Below are 23,319 nucleotides of genomic sequence, written 5' to 3' on the forward strand. Positions count from 1 at the left end.
GTGCCCCACTTTCAAAGGGGAGTGCTAGAATGCCTATTCAGACCCTCACAGGATGTACTGAACAGCAGTTCTCTTACTTTTCGTAGCCAGTTTCCACCTTGAGGAAATAAAAATGACCAGTGTTGACACTAAAGTCCTAGAGACCAAGGAGATGCATTATCTAAACCAGGTGTTCCTAATCTGAGTTAAAGAAACGCAACTCCCCTGTGTATCTAGACCCATGGATGGACTTCAGAGAGTTTAACCATCTCTTCCATTCCTTTTTTCCTCCCTCTCTCCCACCTTTCCTTTTCTTTCCCTCCCTCCCCTCCTCCTTCCCTTCCTTCCTTCCTCCCTTCCTCTTTTGACAGTAAACTATACATGACATAAACATATACCATTTCAACCACTGCTAGGAATACAGTTTGGTGACATTGAGCACATTCACAGTGCTGTGTAACCATCACCACTGTCTAGCCCACACCTTCTCTAGCATCTCCCAAATAAACACCCATCCACTCTGTGGGTGTGTGTACACTGATTCACTTTCTGCACACATTTACAGCTCTGCTCAGAATATCAGGGACCACCACTTTATACACTGCTGTTGGCAAGAGATGGAAAACTGGATGAATGGACACTAAGTTGAGGCTGGCCCTAAAGTTCTTACATACTGATAGCACTCCACTGCTGCTCTGAGTGTCCTCCCTCCCCTGTTCAGCCAGGTAGAAAAGTATGCTGAAGGAGCCCCATGAGGAGCATAAATCATCATCATCATCATCATTCCAGGTTCCTTTAGAATCTTTCTTCATTTTGACTATTTCTAAACTACATGATCTTATAGGACTTCTTTTGAGAACAAATTGACTTGGGGGAAATATGCTACCAACTTGAACTTCATAAAGCGCAATCTTTTGTTTGTTTCTTTATTCGTTTCCTTCCAGAGCTCACCAAAGAGGTCACCGTAGCTCTCAGGTGTTTTGGTTTTGGTTCATGGTTGGTGAGAAGGGGTGACCCTAGAGGAGTGACTTTACAGCTTCTACTTCATCTCTCCCTCTGCCACCAGTCTTCAGTGTAAGGATAGGAAATAATGGGGTGGGGTGGAAAAAAAAAAACAAAAAACCCTGGCCTAGAAGTTAGAGGGCCAGGGATCCCCACACTCTAGTTCTGCAGGCTTCAGTGAATTGAATATCTCCACCTTAGAAAATACAGCCATCACTTGAGGCCATAACCACCACACAAATGTAAGAAGGAATTGCAGTTAATAATCAATCAGCCAGTGTGGTAGAATAGGAAGAACACGACTCTTCTTATTTTATTATTGAGATGAAAATTATAGCATATACACAGATTTCAAACTTTAAAAATTACCCGAGGTTCACATCACAGCTGCTCCTCTTCCTGGTTAAATCACCATTTTCTCCTGTATAAATTAAGGATGACAAGACCAATGTCTATTGTGCAAATACTTAGAAACTTTTTCTGTAGGTTTGCTCTAAGGAATAAACTTCATAGCAGATCTGCACTATAGTAAACATTTGGTAAGTGGTAGTTATGATTAATGTTATTAATAATAAAATGCCACAAGAAATGATTGACTGACCCCTGTTTCCCAAAAATAGTGTGCAGATTCTTAAAACACTGGATATGGCTCTTGAGTTCAATTCTCTGGAGTATCTTTTGCTCTTGTGCCCAGCAAGTGGGATGCTTCGGCTATCTTATCTCACCCTTGGAGTGATGGAGAGATGAAAATGGAGCATCTAGCCCTGGTGCTGTTTGGCTTCTTTCCCCACTGGGTGGTATCATGGCAGCCTGTAATCCATATGGCATTTCCTGACGCTTGTGGCTCTGGGAGATGTTTAGAAAGACTGGAGATTGCATTGCGAAGTGTCACATGCCCAAGGATTGTGGTTATTGCACGAACCTGTGAACCCCAGGGAGCTACAAAAACAGCTTGTGATTGAATTCCTTAAAACATTTTTGTTTTGTTTTGTTTATGCCGTAATGTTTCTTTTTCCCCTTTTAGACAGAGTACATGCTTTAAAAAAAATTCTAATTGTATGTTTGCTTAATGGTGTATAATTATATATCAAGTAAATATATAATTATGGAGTACTTTAAATTAATATTATTTACTTGATTGATTTAATGATTGTGGAGCTTTTAGCCTATTGTGCTAAGAACAATTTAGCCAACTTTTAGCTGAGACTTATTACAGATACTGACATTTAAAGTGTTTGTATGGTTGACAGCTTGTAAGAGGTTTAAAAATACTTCCAGGAAAAACCATTTTTTTTTTTTGTACTTTTACATGATTGCAACCTAAAACAACAACAAAATTGATTCACTTGTTCCTTCCCTGAGTGATTGTACATATGGACAAATCTCAGCACAAGAAATGATTGCCAAATGGGGTGTATTCCTTTGTTCTTTCACTCATTCATTCACTCAGCAAATACCTACTGAGCACCTGCCATTCAACTGACACATGGACACGACTCTGAGGTTACAAAATGAATAAGTTTGGTGTGTCTCTTCTCATGGGGTTTAGTGGCTAGAGGGGTAGATGGATGCAAACAGTTAATTTGAGTACAATTGGAAAATAAGCTGGCACTCACCATGCTTATGTTGTGCTACTTAATTCTCCTAACAGTTTTGTAATGCTCATTTTCACTTTACACATGAGAGATTTTAAGCTCTGAGAGATCAGTAACTTGACTAACGTTAATCAGGTCGTAAGCAGTAAAAAGCAAAGGTGAAAACCCAGCCCGTGAGTTCAACCCTGTTGTTCAACTGATAAAAGCTTTAATAGATGAGAGTGGACAAGAACATGTGTACAAAGACCTAAGTTAATGAAGATTTCTGCCTCTGGGTGCTAAAGAAACTTTCAGAGACAAAAGAACACTTGAACTTAGGTTGTTTTTTTTTTTTTAAAGATTTTATTTATTTATTTGTCAGGGACAGAGGGAGACAGAGCGAGCGAGCACAGGCAGACAGAGAGGCAGGCAGAGGCAGAGGGAGAAGCAGGTTCCCTGCCGAGCAAGGAGCCCGATGTAGGACTTGATCCCAGGACACTGGGATCATGACCTGAGCCGAAGGCAGCCGCTCAACCAACTGAGCCACCCAGGCGTCCCTTGAACTTGGGTTTTAAACGATGAATGTACACTTACCAATGTAAGAAAAACACTGGAGACAAGAACTAGCTTATACAAATGTACACTTTGCAATTTCTCCGATGGCAAAATTTGTCTTCCCAACTATTCTTTTTTTTTTTTTTTTTAAATCAATGTATCATTTCTGTCCCTTGAGAACACATCAGTGGGGAATCCATTTGGGGGTAAAGAATGGACCAAACACAGCCCTGATTTGTATTGGGTAGAAAGGGGCAAGCTGATATAGAGTCTAAATTGACAGACGGCCAGTAGAGGGTCACCCCAGATTGTTTGGTAGCTGTGTGAAGTGTTTCAGCGACTTTGTTCACTAAAATCACACCCATCATTGCCAAAAGATACAGGTAAGTGAGTCATTACCCTACAGTCATCTTATAGAAAAATGTTACAAATTAAGCTAAAGGAATGGACTTTCTTGACAACCCCAGAACGAGAAGCTCCAGGCGTTTGCCTTTGGATGTCTGCTCTAGAGAGACCACACCTCATTTCCCATTTATATTTTGACTAGTGATTATCTGGTTCCCAGAAAAGGGCAACCAAATAGATTACTCCGGCCTCCCTCTCCCCACTGTTAAACATTAGGAATTTGAGACATTTGGGGTTTCTTAGGCCAGCGGTGGTAGTGTTTCAGAGTATTTTCTGGTGACACCATCCACATAAAAACCTAGTCTTTCTCCAGAATTCCTTACCTCAGTAAATGGCACCTGCCATCCTTTTATCCAGCCATTCAGGCTGGAAACCTAGGAGTCATCCTTGACTCTTTCCCCCTCATCTCTTAAGTACACTCCTCCACACTCACTGCCCCCATATGATCAGTCTCCAAGTCATACATATACAGGTATTCCATCTCATCTCTAATTCCTGAATCCCTCAAGTCCCACTGGCACTCATCTAGCCTAAGCCGCCATCATCCCTGACTTGGACTGCTCAACAGCCTCCTGGCTGGTCTCCCTGGCTACTCTCATGGCATCCACATCCATTCTCCACACTGGATCTTGAGGTGTCTTCGGAAAATGCAGATGAAAGTCACTCTCCTTCTTCAATATTCTCCCAACTTCTCACAGACCTTGAGTGAGCTGGACCTTTAGATAAGTAGACTTATCTACCCTGTAGATATCTATAGGGTAGATAAGTCTACTTATCTAAAGGGTAGATAAGATAAGTATACATTCTTATCAAACAGGGTTTCATTCATTTTATTCAAACATATCTCACTTTATCTGAACCCAGGGCTTTGCACGGGCAGTTACCTGATACAATATTGATCATAATAACTAACATTCCTTAATCACTTTGTGTGTGTCAGATACTAAGCTGAGCCCTTGAAATATATCCTCATGTACTAACCACATCCTGTGAGGTAGGTAGGTAGGTACCACTCACCACATTTTGTGAAGGAAGAAAAGCTAAAAGAGGTCATAGAGTTTGCCCAAGTCTAAACGTCTTCTTATCTTTGTTACCTAAATTAGTAAATATCTTATCAGTTGGGGTTCATGCCTAATATTTTGAATCAGTGATGATCTCTCTACCAGTCTACTCTTATTGTCCAGTGATTTATATTCAGAAGATCTGGGTTGCACTGCTGGTACTGACCAACAGTATGACTTTAGACAAGGCAACCTCTGAGAGTTAGTTTTCTTATCTGTAGAACGGGGATCACATTAATACCTGACTTGTATGATTATGGTACAGCTCATAGCCAAACAGAATTCCAGGAACATAGTCAATGCTCTGTAATGGGTTAAAGGAACACATGTATTAGATGAATGAAAATACTGAGGATTGCCTCATGGACTTGTGAGTTCTCTCTTTAAGACAGAAAGAAATAAGAGCTTTGAACAAGGGTATCTTTGGCTTACTCTGCAGCTCTTTTCATGTTCTCATGACAACTAGGGTAAAATCAGGGATAATGTAGGTTTTATAAGGTAATACTGTAATTAAGTATATAATAGGCAGGTCAAACCTTTTTTTTTTTTTTTTTGAGATTTTATTTATTTATTTGACAGAGAGAGAGAGAGAGATCACAAGTAGACAGAGAGAGGCAGGCAGAGAGAGACGGGGAAGGAGGCTCCCTGCCAAGCAGAGAGCCCGATGTGGGGCTGCATCCCAGGACCCTGGGATCATGACCTGAGCTGAAGGCAGAGGCTTAACTCACTGAGCCACCCAGGTGCCCCCAAACATTTTATACTTAATAGAAATTAAATGCAACCTCACAGAATTAAAAAAAATCCAAACATATAGTTTAAATGGTCTATTTTTTTTTTTTTTTTTTTTTTTAGAGAGAGAGAGAACATGCGTGCATGTGTGTGTGCATGCCCAGGTGTAGGGGAGTTGGGGGGAGAGGAGCAGAGGGCAAGAGAGGGAAAGAGAGAATCTCAAGCAGATTCTGTGCTGAGTGCAGAGCCCAATGCAGGGCTGGATCTCCCAAACCTGAGGTCATGACCTGAGCTGAAATCAAGAGTTGGTCTCTTCACTGACTGAGCCACCCAGGTACCCCTAAATGATCTATTTTTACTTAAAATGTACTTCAAAATGTGTTTTTAATACCTTTAGAGGAATGGAATTTTTTAATTAAGGAATTGTTATATTAAACAACTCTTCTGCGTTTGGTCCCTGTTCCCATCTCTCCTTCTATATTAAAAGAGAATGTGGTATCATATTCCAGAAGTTGTTTGTTGTGATAGCTCCTTATGGAGAGGAGTCGCTTGGGGAATTCATTTCCTTTTGCTCTGTGCCTTAGGTCTCAGAGTGCAGTTGGCCCATCAGGCAGGCCCCCAGTCTACACAACCTTTTTGCTGTGTGTCGGAATATGTATAATTGGCTACTACAGAATCCCAAAAACGTCTGTGTTGTCCACTGCTTGGTGAGTAATCTTCATTACTGTTGTTGCTGTCACTTGTAGTAGGTGGGTTTGGTTTGGCCAAGTACAGCTGGCTCTGTACAGACTGGTGGACAGATAACATTTAAGCTGAATAAAAATTTATTGAATCCCTACTTAGGAATTAGGTAATGTGAGGGATATAAAAATGAGGAAGGAATTTATTATTCTTGCCTTAAAACTTGAGTACTTTTGAGAGAGGCAGATACATGCACATAGTAGAGGGCCTCTAGAATGTGCTAAATATTATAAAAGAGGTAGACACAAGGACTGAAGAAGAAGAAGTAGAAGAAGTAGACACAGGCAGAAATACCAGTAAGTTCTGTGTGAATAAAATTGATAAACACATTGGAATATTTATCATTTCTTTTTGTGCTTGAATAAAAATGAAATAAGAAGACCCCTCTGCTCTTGCACATAGTCATGTAGATTGATTGTATGTTGTAGCAATTCCTAGTGGAAGTGATGACTTTCCTGACCCCTGACTTCTTAGGGTCCCTTTCCCCAACTATCCTCTGGTGGCTTCTTATCTATTGTTTAAAACTCAACTCTGGTAAAATATTTTTGACTCATGAGTATATATATACACATTTCCACTGTGTATCTTAATGTCTTCTGTGGCATCCTCGTAATCTGGCGATCTGCCTGTTTTCGCACTAGACTATAAGCATCTCACAGGCAAGAACTGTATCTTCTTTACCTTTGCACCCGGGTCTGAAAGGTTTGAATAAGTGATTGCATACATGAACAAACGGACACACAGGTGGAATCTGAGCATAAATACTAGGACTATTCATTGCTTCTAGAAATGTCAGGGTGTATTTTTTTTTGCTCTAGGATTACCTGATGATTTTCTCCCTCCTTGAGAGCCAGTTGGCTAAAAGAGGGAAAAAATCTAAAGAACATACTTTCTTCTTTCCGTCTCACGTTCTCAGACTCTTGGCAACAAAGAAAAAGCACTTGATGTTCATAGAAGTTTAATGTGAAAGGCCAAAGGGTTTTTTTTGTGGAGGCACAGCAGATTGTGCAACAGAACAGATTACTTTCAGGGACTAAGCAGCCTTTAGGCACCCTGGTGATTTTTTCTTTGCTCAAGAACTTCCTAAAAAGTTCAGAGGGCCAGAATCTGATAGCTTTGTAAGAGAAGATGGCTTACAATCATGAAGAATCAAAAGCCAACAAAGAAGAAAAAGAAGCAGACAAAGGATTATGACACCATTGGCTGCGTTTGGTTCACTGGAAAATGATGTGAATGAGTCGTACGTCTGTATCAAGTCTTCGGGAAATGGAATTGAAGCTGAAAGTGGGAGCTTTTATTTTTATCATGTTTATTTCTGTCTTATTAAAAATAATAAGCGTATACTCATCTTTCCATAAAAACCTAGTTAAACTTTGAAAAAGACTTGTGTGGTAGATAAAAGGAGGGGACACATATCCCAAGAGCCATGAATCAGGTAAGAGTATCAAGAAGGCTAAATCTAAAAGGAATGAAGATTAAGAAAAATGTCTTAAAAAAAGCTGTCCTTGGAATAAGGACAATAACAAATGCTTAAGGCACGTGGTATAATCTTAACTCTTTTATTCTGTTTCTCTATCAGGGAAATAGATGTCAGGCTAGGAAGTGGGTAACAATGATCATTAAGACAAGCTGATAGGTAGTGAGATATGAAAAGAGCTTCACAGTACTTAAAAATAATCCACTCTCTAGACTTAAATTCTGTGGCAGAATGCCGAGAGCGCTTGGAAAAGCAATCATGGACTCCTTATGTAATATGAGGAAACAGGAAATAGAGGTGCCAAGCAAACAAAGACAGGGGGATTTTTCGAAAAGATGGAGGAGATTGATCCTGGAAAGTTACAGGCTGGTGAACCTGATGGCAATTCAAGGCAAAATTCTAATCTAAGTCTTTGCACAGATGATTTTAAACTCTTAGGAAAAAGAAGTCCTCATCGCTTCATTATGAACACATGTATCAAAACAACTGAACTTTTGCAACAAGGCCAAGAGATTAATAGGGACAGTTTATTGGATTCCTGAAAGATATTTTCCAATTTCTTATAATCAAGATAGAGGAATCTGGGCTAGGCTGTTATACATTGAGTTGGATTTTGGCTCAGTATCTGCTTCCAAAAGTAGGTGATTAATGAATCAGCATCCTTCCAGAAGGTTGCGTTTGGTTGCTCTTTTAATTAAAAACATTGATGATGATATGAAGACCAATTTTCTCTGAACTGGGAAGGTCATATAATGAATCTGGATTTTAAAAGCCATTGTAGGTTGGTTGTTTAGCAGAAGCTAACAATGTGAAATTAAACACAGAATAAATGTAAAGTCCCTAATCTTGTTGTAAAAGATTAAATATTTTTGTGTCTTAGCTTAACACATCATTTGAAAAAGAACTAGGGGTTTTAGTGGATAGGAAGATCAATAAGAGCTTGTGGTGTGACTTAGCCTGCATATAAACTGCTTTAGCCTGGGGTTATGTTAGTAAAAGCATAGTGTCCAGAATAAGGAAGATGATATTTCTTTTCCTCTCTAGTGTGGTTGGAGTATATCTCATATCTTGTATTTCACATCTGGGTAGCACATTTAAGGTTGTTGTTTTAAAATGAGTCTGTGCAGAAAAAAAGTTTGCCAAATGATGTCTGTGAAAATGGAATATCAAATGGGGAAGAATCAAAGGAACTGTGTATTGGTTGGGATTCTTTAGAGAAACAGAGCCAACATATAATGTATTCATTATAGGAATTGGCTTATGCAGTTACAGAGGCTGAAAGGTCCCACAATTTATTTGCTCTCTGCAAGCTAAAGAACCAGAAAAGCTGGCAGTGTAATTCAGTCCGAGTCCAAGGCCTGAGAACCAGAGGCTCTGATGTCTCAGGGGAGAAGAAGGTAGACATTTCTAGTTCAAGAACATAGAAAATTTGCCCTTCTTTACTTTTTGGTTCTATTCGGGTCCTCAAGAGATTAGATGATGCCCACTCATGTCGATGAGGGTGTTTCTTTTTTTGCTCACTCTACTGATCAAATGCTGATCTCTTTTAGAAGCACCCTTATAGACACATCCAGAAGTAATATTTTACCAGCTATCTGAGCATCCCTTAACCCAGTCAAGTTGACACATAATATTAGCTGTCATAGATTGGGTGTGTTTTTAACCTCGAAAACAGAAGAGTTGGTGGAAAGGGAGGGTATTTCAGACATGTGAAAGGCTTTCCCAGGGAGAAAGAAGTAGGCTTACTTTTTTCTGACAGAAGGAAGAATCAGGATCACTGAGTGGAATAGACTTCAAGCTGAACTTATTCAGGACAAAAACTTTGTAACCTGGACTGAGCTTCTTCGAACAGCAGCAAACTCCGTGTCACTTAAAGTAGTCTAGAAGAACCTGTGTCACCATCTATCGGGAATGTTACTGCATATAGTTCTCCATTGAATGTGGTTGAAACATGTAAATCTTCTTTATTTTCTCTGATTCTAGGAACATACCTTGGGTGAAATATATACATAGCATATTCCAAAAAACAGTATTTCCCAAATCTGTGAACTCTACCTCTGGCCTGCAACCAAGAGACCTCAACTACCAGTTCTGATCTTACAAGATCAAAGTTACTTTGAAGATTAGATTATTTTTCAGTAAATATATACAAATTAAACTTACATTGCTTGGTTTCTTAGGTTAGTAGAGTTAATTTTGCCCTAAGAATAGTTTTGCCCTTGCTGCATTGTGATTTGAAGATCTGGGACAGAGTTTGGTTTTCAAACGCACAATTTTTAACTGAAAATCATTCTGTTAAGAGGAATTCTCCCTTTTCTCCCCTCTTTTCACTGCAAGCACAACCCTTCTCTATGGTGAGTGGCTGATTGGGCCATGTCTGTTTATGGTCCAGTGAATCACATTTATACATAAAGTGTTTATGTATCTTTCTTGGCAGGATGGACGGGCAGCATCGTCAATTCTGGTCGGTGCTATGTTCATTTTCTGTAACCTCTACTCTACTCCTGGCCCTGCCGTACGGTTGTTATACGCAAAGCGACCCGGAATCGGGCTATCGCCATCCCACAGGAGGTAAAGTAAGCTAGATGAAGAGTAGGCCCAGATGTTTCTAAACTACTGTCATGCACTTAAAAAAAGAAAAACCCTTTTTAGGTAATTGACTTATTATATTCCCATTAGTCACAATTTCTCCCTTTCTCTTATTTTAATTGCTTCTCCTTACATTTTTTGCATTGAAAGTGTTTCTGATGATAAGTCCTAAAATTTTCCCAGAGCCAGAGCAAGCCTTTAGCTGACAAATTGAATCTGGTCGATCAAATAAGAATAGATATGCAAATATCGAGCTAGGGTAAGGCTCCCACAAGCCTTTTCATTAAATAAATATGCCTTTTCAGTTCTTCGGGGGGAATATAGGAATGTCACTAGATAAAAGCTTTCCTAAATTTTTGGCTACATCCTCTTTTGGCAGTTAATGTTTAAGAAATTAACACAGTAAATGGTTATTGTAAGTTAGTCATTTACAAGAACAGACTTGATAGCAAAGATTGATCGTTTCTTATTTCTGGTGTGCTTGGCACCGACAGAATGTCAATCTTCTGTTTCAGATATCTGGGTTATATGTGTGACCTCCTAGCAGACAAACCCTACCGCCCTCACTTCAAGCCTCTCACCATTAAGTCCATCACTGTCAGTCCAGTTCCTTTTTTTAACAAACAGAGAAACGGATGTCGTCCTTACTGTGATGTATTGATTGGAGAAACCAAAATATATACGACCTGTGCAGATTTTGAACGAATGAAGTAAGTTATGATACTTTTTTTTAAAAAAGATTTTATTTGTTTGAGAGATCTAGAGCAAGGGAGTGAGCACACGTAGGGAAGATAGGTAGAGGGAAGGGGAGATGCAGACTCCCCACTGAACAGGGAGAGCAATGTGGGGCTCGATTCCAGAACCCCGAGATCATGACCTGAGCTGAAGGCAGACGCTTAACCCACTGAGGCACTTGGGCACCCCAGTCATGATACATCTCTTTACTTCTTCCTGTGAATTGCCTTATTCTTCTGTAAGTTGGATCATATTCTTCCTGGGAGAACTACATTACTGTAACATGGCTGATGTTAAAAAAAAAAATTCTGTGTAGGTTGTAATTATAGAAAAGCAAAGCTAAATCAAGGGGCGTTATAGCTCTCTCTCAAATGGAGATACAAGCTAAGGGACTAGTGTGAGCTATAATGAGGGTTAAGACAGTGATGTGAACAGAGGACCTGCACATTGAAGAAAGAGATGACCTTGATGAGATTTAGTGAGGATGAGGGAAAAATCAGGGATGAATGAAGTTTCTGGGTAAGCAGTGAGGTAGACAGTGATGTAATCAAAGCAGTTATAGAATCCACAATAAAGAGCAGGTGCCAGAGGGAGGTGGTAGGGGATATGGAGAGAAGGTAGTGGATGGTAACATAAAATGAAGTTAGTTTGGAATAGGTTAAATTTGGGGATTGGTATCCAAGATACTCATAGAGCATAACAGTGCAGTTTCTATGCTGATCTTGGTTGGACATTTTTGTTCCCTCTATCCCTACTTTAACTGTTAATTTAAAGTTAAGTGACAAATACAACATGGCTAGATGTATTTGAGGATCATGACATCTACAGAGTATGGATGGGTAGTCAATTTATCTGGAAGTCCAGTTGGGATGGAGAGAGAGAGGACCTATCATTAGACCAACAGCATCCCATGGGAGAACCAGTTTGCACCCATGGCTGTTCTCTTGACTCTGCTCAAGATAGGAAATAGTTCTTGGGTGCAGACTTGGGCAACAGATACCTTGGCCAAAGCCACAGAGGACTCTACCTATGTGATAATACAAGATTAGACTCTTTCAATGTAAATTTTTGTCTCTGTTCAAAGAGAATACCGTGTCCAGGATGGAAAAATCTTCATTCCCTTGAGCATCACTGTGCAAGGAGATGTTGTTGTTTCCATGTACCACTTGAGGTCAACCATTGGGAGCCGGCTACAGGCTAAGGTATGGTTTCAGGAAGAATCATGGCATAAACTCTTCTGAGCCTTTAATAGGAATATTTTATTTTATGTTGTTATTTAAAGGAATCTCTGTGCCCAGTGTGGAGCTTGAATTCATGACCCTGAGATCAAGAGTCTCATGCTCTCCCTGCTGAGCCAGCAAGGCATCCCTTAATATAAGGAGTATTTTAGAATCTTTTCTTGGCATTACTTTGGGTTTGAGTGGCTTGTAGTTTTAGAATTAGAAAGAGGTCTTAAAAATTACTTATGTCTATTTCCCTCGTTTTATAGGGAATGAGACTCAGAGAGGTTGTGATTTCCCGGTCCTTGGCTTGATGACTTTGCCAGAAGCTGACAGCCCTAGAACTTCTAGCAAACTTTGCTCTTTAGAAGCTTGTGCCCTTTTTTATAGTGTCCCATTTGGATTAATGGGAGAGGATATATTTCTGTGAAGGGTGTGGGATTTAAGTAATTATATTTTTAAACTTTCTTATTACCATAACATTCACATAACATAAAATTCATTCTTTTAATGTATGTAGTACATACATTATGTTTAGTGTTTTCAAAAGGTTATGCATCACTACTATATAATTCCAGAACACCTTTGTCATGCCCCAAAGAAGCTCTATACTTATGAGCAGCCACTGCCCATTCCCCTCTTCCATCTCCTAGGCAACCACCAATCTATTGTCTGTTTCTGTAGACTTGCTTATTTCAAACATTTCACATAAATGGAATCATATAATATGTGGTCTTTTGAGACTGACTTCTTTCACTTAGCATGCTTCTGAAATTCACCCATGTTGTATCATGTATCAGTACTTCATTCCCTTATATGGCCAAATGATATTCCATTATGGCTCTGTCAGTTCCATTAATCTCTTCATCAGTTGATGGACATTTGGGTCTTGCCTCTTCTTGGATATTATGAATAATGTAATAGGTACTTGTATTTGAATCAGAATTGTATTTAATCAGATAATTGCTAAGTGCATGCTCTATGCCAGTCATCACCTTAGGGGTGTAGGACAGAGAAGAATAAGACTGTGTCCCTGCCCTTTGGGAGCTCAGCCTAGCAGCAGAAATTCATCACATATCTGAATATCCACTATCAGGGTACAGGTAGGATGGAATGCCATAATGGGAGTGGTTTGTTTTAGCCTGTGGTGGCTGCAGAAAGGCTGCAGGGAGGATACGACCTTGTAAGGTGGCCCTTGAAGGATTGGAGGTTGGAGCAGGGGCATCCTGGATAGAAGGAATGGAATGAGCCAACGTATGGCAGTGTGCAAGAACATGAGACATTAATGGAGGGAATGATTTGCCCAAGCAGAGTTCATGGGGAGGAGAGGCTGGAAACGACGCTGGGCTGTTTCCAAATGGGAAGATCATTTAGTATTCATCGTAAGCAAAGGCTCAGATTTTGAAACAGTTGAAGGTGCATGGCTCCCCGAAATACAGTCTTTTGATCCGATTCCCTTTTCACTGGCTGACTGTAATGTGCTTCTCTCGTGTATTTTTAGGTGACCAACACCCAGATATTCCAGCTTCAGTTTCATACTGGATTCATACCATTGGAAACCACAGTGTTAAAGTTCACCAAGTGAGTGCTGCTTGAACCGAACACCCCTTTCAATATAAGCAGCTGTGAAATGCTGGAAGCCAGAGCCCAAGGCTCACCAGCTCTGTGCTGCAACACCCCTGGAACCCTGTGCTGCAGGACTAACAGTTGTTAGAGTGTAACTTAGCAACTCAAGAGAGCCCAGTTGCATTTTACAACTTGCAATTGGATATAATTTGTCTGGAACACAATAGGATCAAAGACTTGAAACAGGATGGTCTAAAATTCCTTGTGAGGGAACAAGACTGAACAAAATAGAAACAAAGTATCAATACTATGAACACTTTGCATCTATGTATCCCTTTGTGTCTTTCAATAGGGATGGCAGTTTAATCTGTGGTATGCTATGAGCGATGACCCTTTAGACACGATGCCAGGCCATAGCACTGTAGCAGGGTACCCCTCTGTACGAACTTTAGTTGCTTTATTATTATGTGGCCTTGGGAACTCAGAGGGGTGGCTAAAGCCTGGAGGATAGGGTCAGGGTAGGAGGTGGACATTCAAGAGCTCAGGATGGCCCCTTAGGGCTGTTTCATTATCTTAACAACTGACTTGGCCTTGCCTAATCTATCAGCTGTCATTCTAGAATGCCTTCACATGCAGTAGTATCCAAATTTTTTGAGTAGGCATTACTCTCCTCTTTTCTCTAGATGAGGAAAGCAAGCTCAGGACAGTAAAGTCACTTAACTGATTAATGATTGCTTTTTCCCTAGGAATGAGTCTCAGGGTCAACCTGAGTCAACCTACAATGGTTTCTGTGCTGAACATCATTCTGATCCCATTGTTTTTCACCGATCTTCTTTTAAATTCCTATGTAGACCTGAGTTGGATGCATGTGATGTACCAGAAAAATATCCTCAGCTATTTCAGGTGACTCTGGATGTAGAACTACAGCCCCATGACAAAGTGATAGACTTAACCCCGCCATGGGAACATTACTGCACGAAAGATGTCAATCCCAGCATCCTCTTCTCTTCTCATCAGGAGCATCAAGATACTCTGGTCTTGGGAGGTACGAATCCCCTGGTGATTTTATTTTGAGGGCAAAGCCTCTGTGTTAGTTATCCCTTTGACTTCTTTCCTGAGTTTCATTGATGCTGCATGGCCTTTTGTCTTGCAGGACAGGCTCCAATAGACATCCCTCCGGACAACCCCCGGCATTTTGGGCAAGGTGGCTTCTTTTCCTCTCTCTGTTGGCAAGGTACTTCCAAGCATTTTTCTGAGTTATGTGGATAGACACTTAAGTTATATGGTTCTTCTGTGAATGTGGTTCATCCTCAAAGCAGCCTCAAAGGCAGCAGCACTTAGAAGTCATCCTTATTCCTCCTTATACCTCCCTGCTCATTCCTTTTTCTTAATCAGGCAATTTGAAATTACTTCCCTACTTTCAACTCCATGGGTACTCTTAGACTGATGTAGAAAACCATTTTTAGCCGAATTCCACCTTTTCTCTCTATGCTGTGTTTTGGATCACATCTTACATGGACTTAGGAATAAGCATGACATTCTCTAGGCTTTCCCTTTATGCTGCTGACACATGAGTTAATAAAGGACTCTATCTCCTGCTCTTGAGTACATATTCTGAAAATATAAAGTCTGGCATTTCTCCCAGAGGGCTCTCATCACCAACAGGGCAGATCTAAGCTTTCCCCGGTGCAGAAAAGGCAAACACCTTGCTTATATGTGTCTGCTACATGCCTTAACAGCCGTGGCAGAGATTGGGCTCAATCACAGTATCCTTTTCTGCCAAACCTGGAGATGTATTTTAGAATCTTTCCAACATAACACTTCACACTGCTGCCGTCAGTAGACTGGCATTGGCGTTCTGTCCATATATATTTGTCTCCTTGCGGTAGAGTTTGCTGAGGTTAACTGCAAGATTCAGTGCAGAATTGAATTGCAAGGACTTTGTCTAAAAAAGGAGTAAGAAAGTAGCTTTGGCAATGCTCTGGATAAAATTCTTTTGATTCACCTTTCTTTGCTGTGTGAACGTAATGTGGTATTCCCATTGTCTTTGGAGTTTTCCATGTTTGGTGACAAAAAAGTTCACAGAATTCCTTTGAATTAAAAGCCTTACTTTCAGGGAGCCTCGGTAGCTCAGTTGGTTGAGTGACTGCCTTCAGCTCAGGTCATGATCCTAGAGTCCTGGGATTGAATCCCACATCTGGCTCCCTGCTTGGTGGGGAGTCTGCGTCTCCCTTTGACCCTCCCCCTTCTCATGCTCTCTCTCATTCTCTCAAATAAATAAGTAAAATATTAAAAAAAAAAAAAAAAGCCTTACTTTCAGAATTTCCTACTGAGAAATGGAACCAGTAACATTAAAAAAAATGGGACGCCCAGTGAAATTTAGACAGCAGGTTGACTTCCCAGTTCCCACAGTAACAAGTCCACTGCCATCTTAACTTCCTCACATAAGGGCTTTTAATAAAACTTCACTTTTCCCTCTCCACTGACATTGTAGTAAGTACTTTAATCCACTGAGCCACCCAGGCGCCCTGTAATAAGTAATTTAGAAATCATTCCTGTTAGGCTCTGAAATAGGTTTTAGCACAAATGCACAATTTCTTATCTGAACCTCACAGAACCAGAAGCATTTAGGAATTGCAAAAGTTTTCGAATTTTAGAAAGGTGATATGGTACATAAATTGTATATTACTTAGTGTCCCCAGCAGCATCTCAGACAACTTGTAATGGAACATATTCATGTTTCTGCAGTGAAACATTTAAAAAAAAAATCACGCTGGGTGAGATAAATGAAGTTTATGAATACTTTCACGTCCGTTCTGGTCAGAACTGGTTTTCCACCAGCTGAATTTGTTCCAAACTTAGGGAGACCTTTCCCTTTTCATAGATTTTTGCATTTCAGAATCAGGGATTAAAGATATGGATCTGTACTTGATTTGGAATGTGGGTCTAGCTGACATTAAATAAGGAAGTTCCTTTGGAGGATCTGTTTCAAGGAGCGCCTGAAAAGTCCCTCACCAGCCTCTCCATCCCTTCCCCAGAACAGGCTCTTCCCTGTTGTCCATCTGATGCTGACAGGGTCTAAGGACCATCCTGAGTGGAGCCTCTCTGTTTATTCACTCGTTAGGTGTGTGGCTTGCTTCCATTCCAGACTGTGGGAGGAAGGACTTGCTTTTGGCCAAAGGCCTGGAAAAGAAAAGACAGAGGAATCAGCAAAAGATTAGGAAACAGGGTTTTGTTTTGTTTTTTTTCCAAAGCACCTAGCAGTAGCACCTAGAAGATAATAATCATAATCATAATCGTAAACATGAAGTACTACTTCATATTGGCCTGAACATTTTCTGTCTATCATCTCATGTAATTCTTACAGCGGCCAGCTGAGTTAGGTACTCTTTGTCACCCCCCTTTTGCTGAGGAGGAAACCAAGGCACAGAGCAGAGGAGAAGGAAAGTAACTTTCTCAATGTCACAGAACCAGTAGGTAGTAGAGGTGGGATTCAGACCCAGCCTGTCCAGCTGTGAAGTTCCTGCTCTTTTTCATTGTGCCGTCCTGCCTTTCAAATGCCCAACAGAGGGTGATTGAATGTCATGGGAAATACATCCCGATGGCCATCGGTAAGGGTCTGAAAGCATTGTTTGCTCAGGCCTGCTCCTTCCTCTTTCTGGAGTCTGGACTGACTCTCTCTCTTCAAAACCAATAGTCCTGTGGCCAGTAACTAATTATGGGCATCTTTGCCTTCCTTAGATCAGAAATCAGAAAAATCATTCTGTGAAGAGGACCACGCTGCCCTAGTGAACCCAGAAAGTGAGCAGTCGGACGATGAACTTCTGACTCTGTCCAGTCCGCATGGCAACGCCAGTGGTGACAAACATCATGGAGCTAAAAAGCCCAGCAAAAAGCAGCAGGAGCCAGCCGCTCCTCCACCCCCCGAGGATGTGGACCTTCTGGGCCTAGAAGGGTCTGCAGTGAGTAAGAACTTCTCTCCGCCAGTGGCGCCTCCCACCAATTCTGAACTGCTGAGTGACCTGTTTGGGGGTGGAGGGGCAGCCGGGCCTGCCCAGGCTGGCCAGTCAGGGGTAGAAGATGTTTTTCATCCGAGTGGACCTGCGTCCACCCAGTCGACACCACGCCGCTCTGCCGCCTCCACGTCTGCGTCTCCAACCCTAAGAGTGGGAGAAGGTAATGTTTTCCATGTTGTGCTGTACCTCTCAGTTTTGAATGGTAACCTTGGGGCCAAGCAGGCAGTATTGAACTTTCCTAGTCAGTGAGACTTTTCTGGTCTCCCTGGTCTCCCTCTTAGAGGTCTCTTTCTCCAGTTAAATGGAGAACCCAAGAGGAAATAGGAATGTTGTCCATTTTGGTAGGACGGTGTAAGAGTGAATGTTTGAGCTCTTCATCCTTTCTTTGTTTTTTTTGTTTTTCTCAAAGCTTCAATCCCTGAGCTACTTTAGTAACTTCTGCTTGGAGATGTAGAATGATACATTGTTACTAATAATGACAGCTAATATTCATGGAGTACTTACTGTTTGCCTAACATGAAATTTAACACGAAGCATGGATTCAGTTATTATAAAAATCTGGTAACTAGGTGCTATTATTGTCCCTATTTTTAGAGTTAAGGAAATGGAGGCTTAGGGTCAAATTAGTAGCATACATTTATACATCTCATTACTGGCAGGGCCAGGGTCCAAAACTGGGCCATTTGACTTGAAAGCTCTCTCTCAGTTTTCCTGTAGTGTTTTCCTGGAATTGTGATTTTCTGAATGCACTTTGGGTACCAGAGAAGTACTTGGTTATTTCAAGCTACATTCAAGACACTTAGGCAGCAGCACTGCTGACTGTAGCCCGGCGGTTGTTTCCCAGGTGGTTCGGCTTTGCTCTGCTCATTGTTGCAGGCTCAACCTACCACTGTTCCTCGGCAGTGTTTTGAAATTTGCAAGACACTGTAGTAGCTGGGTCAGCATTTTAGCTGCCCCTTCTTACCATCGCCAGGAACCAAGATGACATCACGTTAGGAAGAGTAAAGAGAAACACCTCAGCTCTGCACTGCTGTGGTAACCTGTGAGAACTTGCTTCCCCAAGCTAATCCTGCAGTTCCCAGGGGGCTCTCGGGGTGATGTTCATTTACAGTCGTTCAGCTGGAGGTGTTCGGTGTAAGAGTGAGTCTTAAAATCATAGTATGTGGGTGTTGAGGCTCCAGCTCCTACATCAGTGATTGATGGGCCATGGTGGTACCCAGGCGCCTTGAATCTCAGGCCGTTTCCTCTCTATCTGGCTTCCCTTTATCTAGTTCTTACTCAACAAAGTGAATAAAAGATCTGTCGGAAAAAAAAAAAAATTCTGCAGGATCCAAAACACCATAGTACTCAGTCAGGTTCCAAGGCCACGCACTTTGTGTGACTTTCAGTGATTCAGTTCATCACAGTCCCGTGTAGATAGTTACATTCTAGGGTCAGAGCTACAGGGGATCTTTGAGATATGAGTTAAACCCGTGCCTCAGGTTGTAGATAATGAAACTGAGGCTAAATATATTGATTGACTTGGTCTTCTGAAACCGTTTCATATCCTGTGGGATGAAGATGATACTACTATCTGGCAGGGAGAGACTGAGAATCCGCTGAAGTATTTTTCTTTGAAGGGCAGTATAAGCCCTAGGAAATGATACAGCGTTGGTTTTGCTATATTGTTGCTGGAGGCCGCAGCTGCTTACTTTGTTCTGGTCGTCTTAGTACATTCACAGACTTTTCCTCACTTCACTAAATCTGCACCTGGTTTCTAGCAAGTTATTGAGAGGTGGTGTTCTGAGAAAGCGTTTTGAGTGACATAGCAACACTCATTTTCTCCTCTTTCTAACTTTCAAGTGAGCCAGAGACCACAAAAAACACAAAACAGAAGTTAAGCAAAACCTGGTCAGTGTGATTTTCTACTGTTCACCTTGATAGCAGAGCTCTTCTGCCTTGTCTCTGTCCACTAATACATTCAGTATGAGCACAGGCTGTTCACAGAGCATCTCCTTTGGTCCCAGCGTGATTTTGCGGGTCATTTCTGGAGGGTCCACGAGGCCCTCATTGATGGTATTTATGGGTCATCCGGCAGATCTACAGTCCTCCTTTGTCCATGAAGACATTGGTATGCCAGTCCCATTCCTGTGCAGTCCGGAATCCTCAGGTTCCACTGTTGGCCCTGGGGGAAATTGTAAGGGTAGGACGGGCCTGTGGAGTGGCCCAGGAGGCAGGCTTCATCCCTGTGACAACTCTTCAGTATTAATTTAATGAATGAACTCACAGGACAAAGAAACACAGCTTTCCTTCCATCGTCTAGGTGCCGCCTTTGACCCATTTGGAGGACCTTCTAAACCATCAGGTCAGGATCTCCTGGGTTCTTTTCTGACCACGTCCAGTGCTTCCAGTGACCCCTTTCTTCAGCCTACAAGAAGTCCTTCACCTACAGTGCATGGTAAGAACGTATTTTAATTAATTAGTTAGTTAGTTAATCTCTAAAAGATTTTATTTATTTATTTATTTATTTAGAGAGAATGTGTATGTGAGTGGGGAGAGGGGGCAGGGGGCTGGGAGAGGGAGTGAGTCATCAAAATGGCCTTTGTGGCCCTATGTGCTCTCATACCCCAGTGCTGTGACCTCATGTCCTCTCCCTCTTGCTCTCTCCATTCTAGCCTAATATAGTCTACTGGTTAGAAGATGCTTATCACCTACTCTCGGCCAGTTAGCACCCCTTTGTTTTGTCACTATACATCTTCTTTTGACCTGTGTCACGACAGTGAGTGGAAAGAGTTTTCCACTACCTTGCTGGAGAAACAATTATTCTACTGTTAGTGGGTCAGTTGCATCATCTTCATACAGGATAGCATATAGGTCAGACTGAGAGGTAAGATTTCCAACCTCTGACTTCTACAAGGTATCACCAATCTCTTCTGAAAATCAAGAAATGTTGCCGTTGAGTTCTGCAGATATTTATTGAATATCTACTATGAAGACAGCAATCACTTGGGATATATTATTGGAAGAAAAAGTAGACAACCATTATGAAAGGCAGAAATAGAAATTTAAAATACTAGGCGATTACCTTTTCATCTGTATGTTCCTACATCTTCAACAGATTCTACATTTCTTGAGGCTAGACAATGTCTTTTAGTTCTCTGTTCCATTGTGCAGTGCCTTACATATGGTGGGTGGTCATAAGGACTTGTGGGCTTGATCAGTAACAAAGCTGAAGTTCACATTTCATGAAGATGGCACCAAAGGCTAAGAAAGAAACCCCTGCCCCTCCCAAAGCTGAAGCCAAAGCAAAGGTTTTGAAAGACAAGAAGGCAGTGCTGAAAGGCGTCCACAGTCACACACACACACACACAAAAAGATCCTCACGTTGCCTACATTGTAATGACCCAAGACACTGTGTCTCTGAAGGTAGCCCAAATATTCTCAAAGGAGCACCCCTAGGAGAAACAAGCTTGATCACTATGCCATCATGAAGTTCCCCCTGACTACTGAGTCAGCCATGAAGAAGACAGAAGACAACAACACACTTACGTTCATTGTGAATGTCAAGACCAACAAGCACCAGATCAAACAGGCTGTGATGAAGCTCTATGACATAGATATGGCCAAGGTCAACACTTTGATCAGACCTGATAGAGAGAAGAAGGCATATGTTCGACTGGTCCCTGACTATGATGCTTTGGATGTTGCCAACAAAATTGGGATCATCTAAACTGAGTCCAGCTGGCTAAATCTAAATATCAAGTTTTCCACTATTAAAAAAAACCAAAAAACAAAAAACAAGGTTGAAGTTCTAACACCAATTTCTACATCCTAGTTGTGTAGAAGACCAAGATCAGAGTTTAAAGGAAATCAAACAGCAAATGTTAGCAAAATTGTTTAACTTCCACCACAGTTTTCATGGGTTACTATGGTAGAAGAGAAATAGAAAGGAAAGAACTATTATGACTGATAAGGGCATGTTCTTTTTAACTCAATGACAGGAAAGTACAAGATGTCTTAGTTGTTACTAAGTTGAGAGCAAACCTTGGTAATGGTAATTTCGGTGCTTTGATGTTTCTTTTGGTGGTGATGGGGTAATACTATTTGCCATGTAAGTTTAATGTTTACATTTTACTCACTGATTTTATGGACAGAACCTACAGGTGCCTTAAAAAGAAATTGTTTCTTATGGTCTCTTGTTTCTTACTTGGATTTTATAGATTCAGAAAAAGCTTACTCTACCAATGTGTATTCCTCTAATATACCTGATTCTCTGTAGCTGAACATTTCTTTTAAATTCTACATTTGGAATTTTGAGAGGAGTCAGAACGATCTCTCTCAAAACTGCAGTAAGTTAGTTTTGAGCAATTATGAACGATGACACTGGCATAGTAGGTGACGTATATAGTTAGTGCTCAATACATGCTCCGATTGACTCATCATTCTCCATTCAGTCACAGCAGAGGGGAAAACAAAGTTTTAGTTCTAAACCAATCATAGCTCTCATACACTTATTAATACCAACTTAAGGCAAGTAGAGTGTAAGTTTCTTTTTACCTTTTCTTGTTGGCCACTGACTTTGTGTTAAATGTAGAGGTAAAACACACAAAAATGAATAAGATAGTTCTTACCTTCAAGGAACTAGCAATTTAATGGAGACCAGACGTATGCGTAGTTATAACTCAAAGTGTGGATGGAAGTTAAATATAGGTGAGCCAAAGAAGGAAGAGAAACAAACAGTATATGGGTTCTACCAAACTGTCATGTAAGTCACCATAGATGAAGGCACAAAAATACCAGTGTTGCAGAATCTGGGAGAGCTCAGAAGCGGAGCCGAATCACTTGCGACATTGGCAGGTCATGCAGGCTTCATGGAAAGGACAGCGTTTTTCTGTGTGAATTCAGGAAAGCAGGTTCTCAGCTATTTTGTTATTATTCTTTTTCTTCTCCCCATTTGCAGCTTCTAGTACACCTGCTGTGAACATTCAGCCAGATGTTTCAGGAGGTTGGGACTGGCATACCAAACCAGGTAAAAGTCAGCAGGTTATTTTTGTGTACATTTAGCCAATTGCTAAAGCATAATCCTTTACCCGAGCTGTCTTGAGTACTTGCAGAGTATTATAGCCCACCCATGTGATTTCCTAAGACTCACCTTCTGGGGGAGCTTTTCACATGGCCTTTGGTGACATGATAGTAGTGTGTTTGATACATTATTTAACTATTCCCAGTTTCATTTGCTGAATGTGTCTTGAAAATAGAATTAGGCAAATCTGGGTATATAGCTAACTCAGCCACTTAGAAGCACTCGGATTTTTTATAAGCCCGAATCTCCATTTTTAATCTGTAAAATGGGGTTCATAATTCTTGTCCCACACAGTTTGTACAAAATCAAATGAAATAGCTTATATGAAATTTTCTGGCATAGAGTAGGTACTGAATAATCTGAGTTGTCTTCTTTCTTAACAAAGGACTTGTTTTAGTGTTGAATTTGTCTATAATAAATAAATTCTCTTGGGGCACCTGGGAGGCTCAGTGGGTTAAAGCCTCTGCCTTCGGCTCAGGTCATGATCCCAGAGTCCTGGGATCGAGCCCTGCATCGGGCTCTCTGCTTAGCAGGGAGCCTGCTTCCTCCTCTCTCTCTGCCTGTTTCTCTGCCCACTTGTGATCTCTGTCAAATAAATAAATAAAAAT

General features: G+C 41.1%; 1 protein-coding gene across 1 annotated transcript in view; it reads left to right on the forward strand.

Annotated features, from left to right (window-relative positions):
• Positions 1 to 23,319, forward strand: part of DNAJC6 (DnaJ heat shock protein family (Hsp40) member C6) — a 42,805-nt gene that overhangs the window by 5,326 nt on the left and 14,160 nt on the right. The window contains exons 4-13 of the mRNA XM_032870004.1: positions 5,890 to 6,012; positions 9,961 to 10,094; positions 10,628 to 10,822; positions 11,932 to 12,049; positions 13,569 to 13,648; positions 14,485 to 14,678; positions 14,787 to 14,867; positions 17,375 to 17,809; positions 19,952 to 20,086; positions 22,589 to 22,657. Coding sequence (XP_032725895.1) covers positions 5,890 to 6,012; positions 9,961 to 10,094; positions 10,628 to 10,822; positions 11,932 to 12,049; positions 13,569 to 13,648; positions 14,485 to 14,678; positions 14,787 to 14,867; positions 17,375 to 17,809; positions 19,952 to 20,086; positions 22,589 to 22,657 — 1,564 coding nt within the window. The remainder of the gene's footprint in view (positions 1 to 5,889; positions 6,013 to 9,960; positions 10,095 to 10,627; positions 10,823 to 11,931; positions 12,050 to 13,568; positions 13,649 to 14,484; positions 14,679 to 14,786; positions 14,868 to 17,374; positions 17,810 to 19,951; positions 20,087 to 22,588; positions 22,658 to 23,319) is intronic.

The sequence above is a fragment of the Lontra canadensis genome, unplaced genomic scaffold (genome assembly GCF_010015895.1).
Source record: "Lontra canadensis isolate GAN:19392208 unplaced genomic scaffold, GSC_riverotter_1.0 scaffold40, whole genome shotgun sequence".
NCBI classification, from domain to species: Eukaryota; Metazoa; Chordata; class Mammalia; order Carnivora; family Mustelidae; genus Lontra; species Lontra canadensis.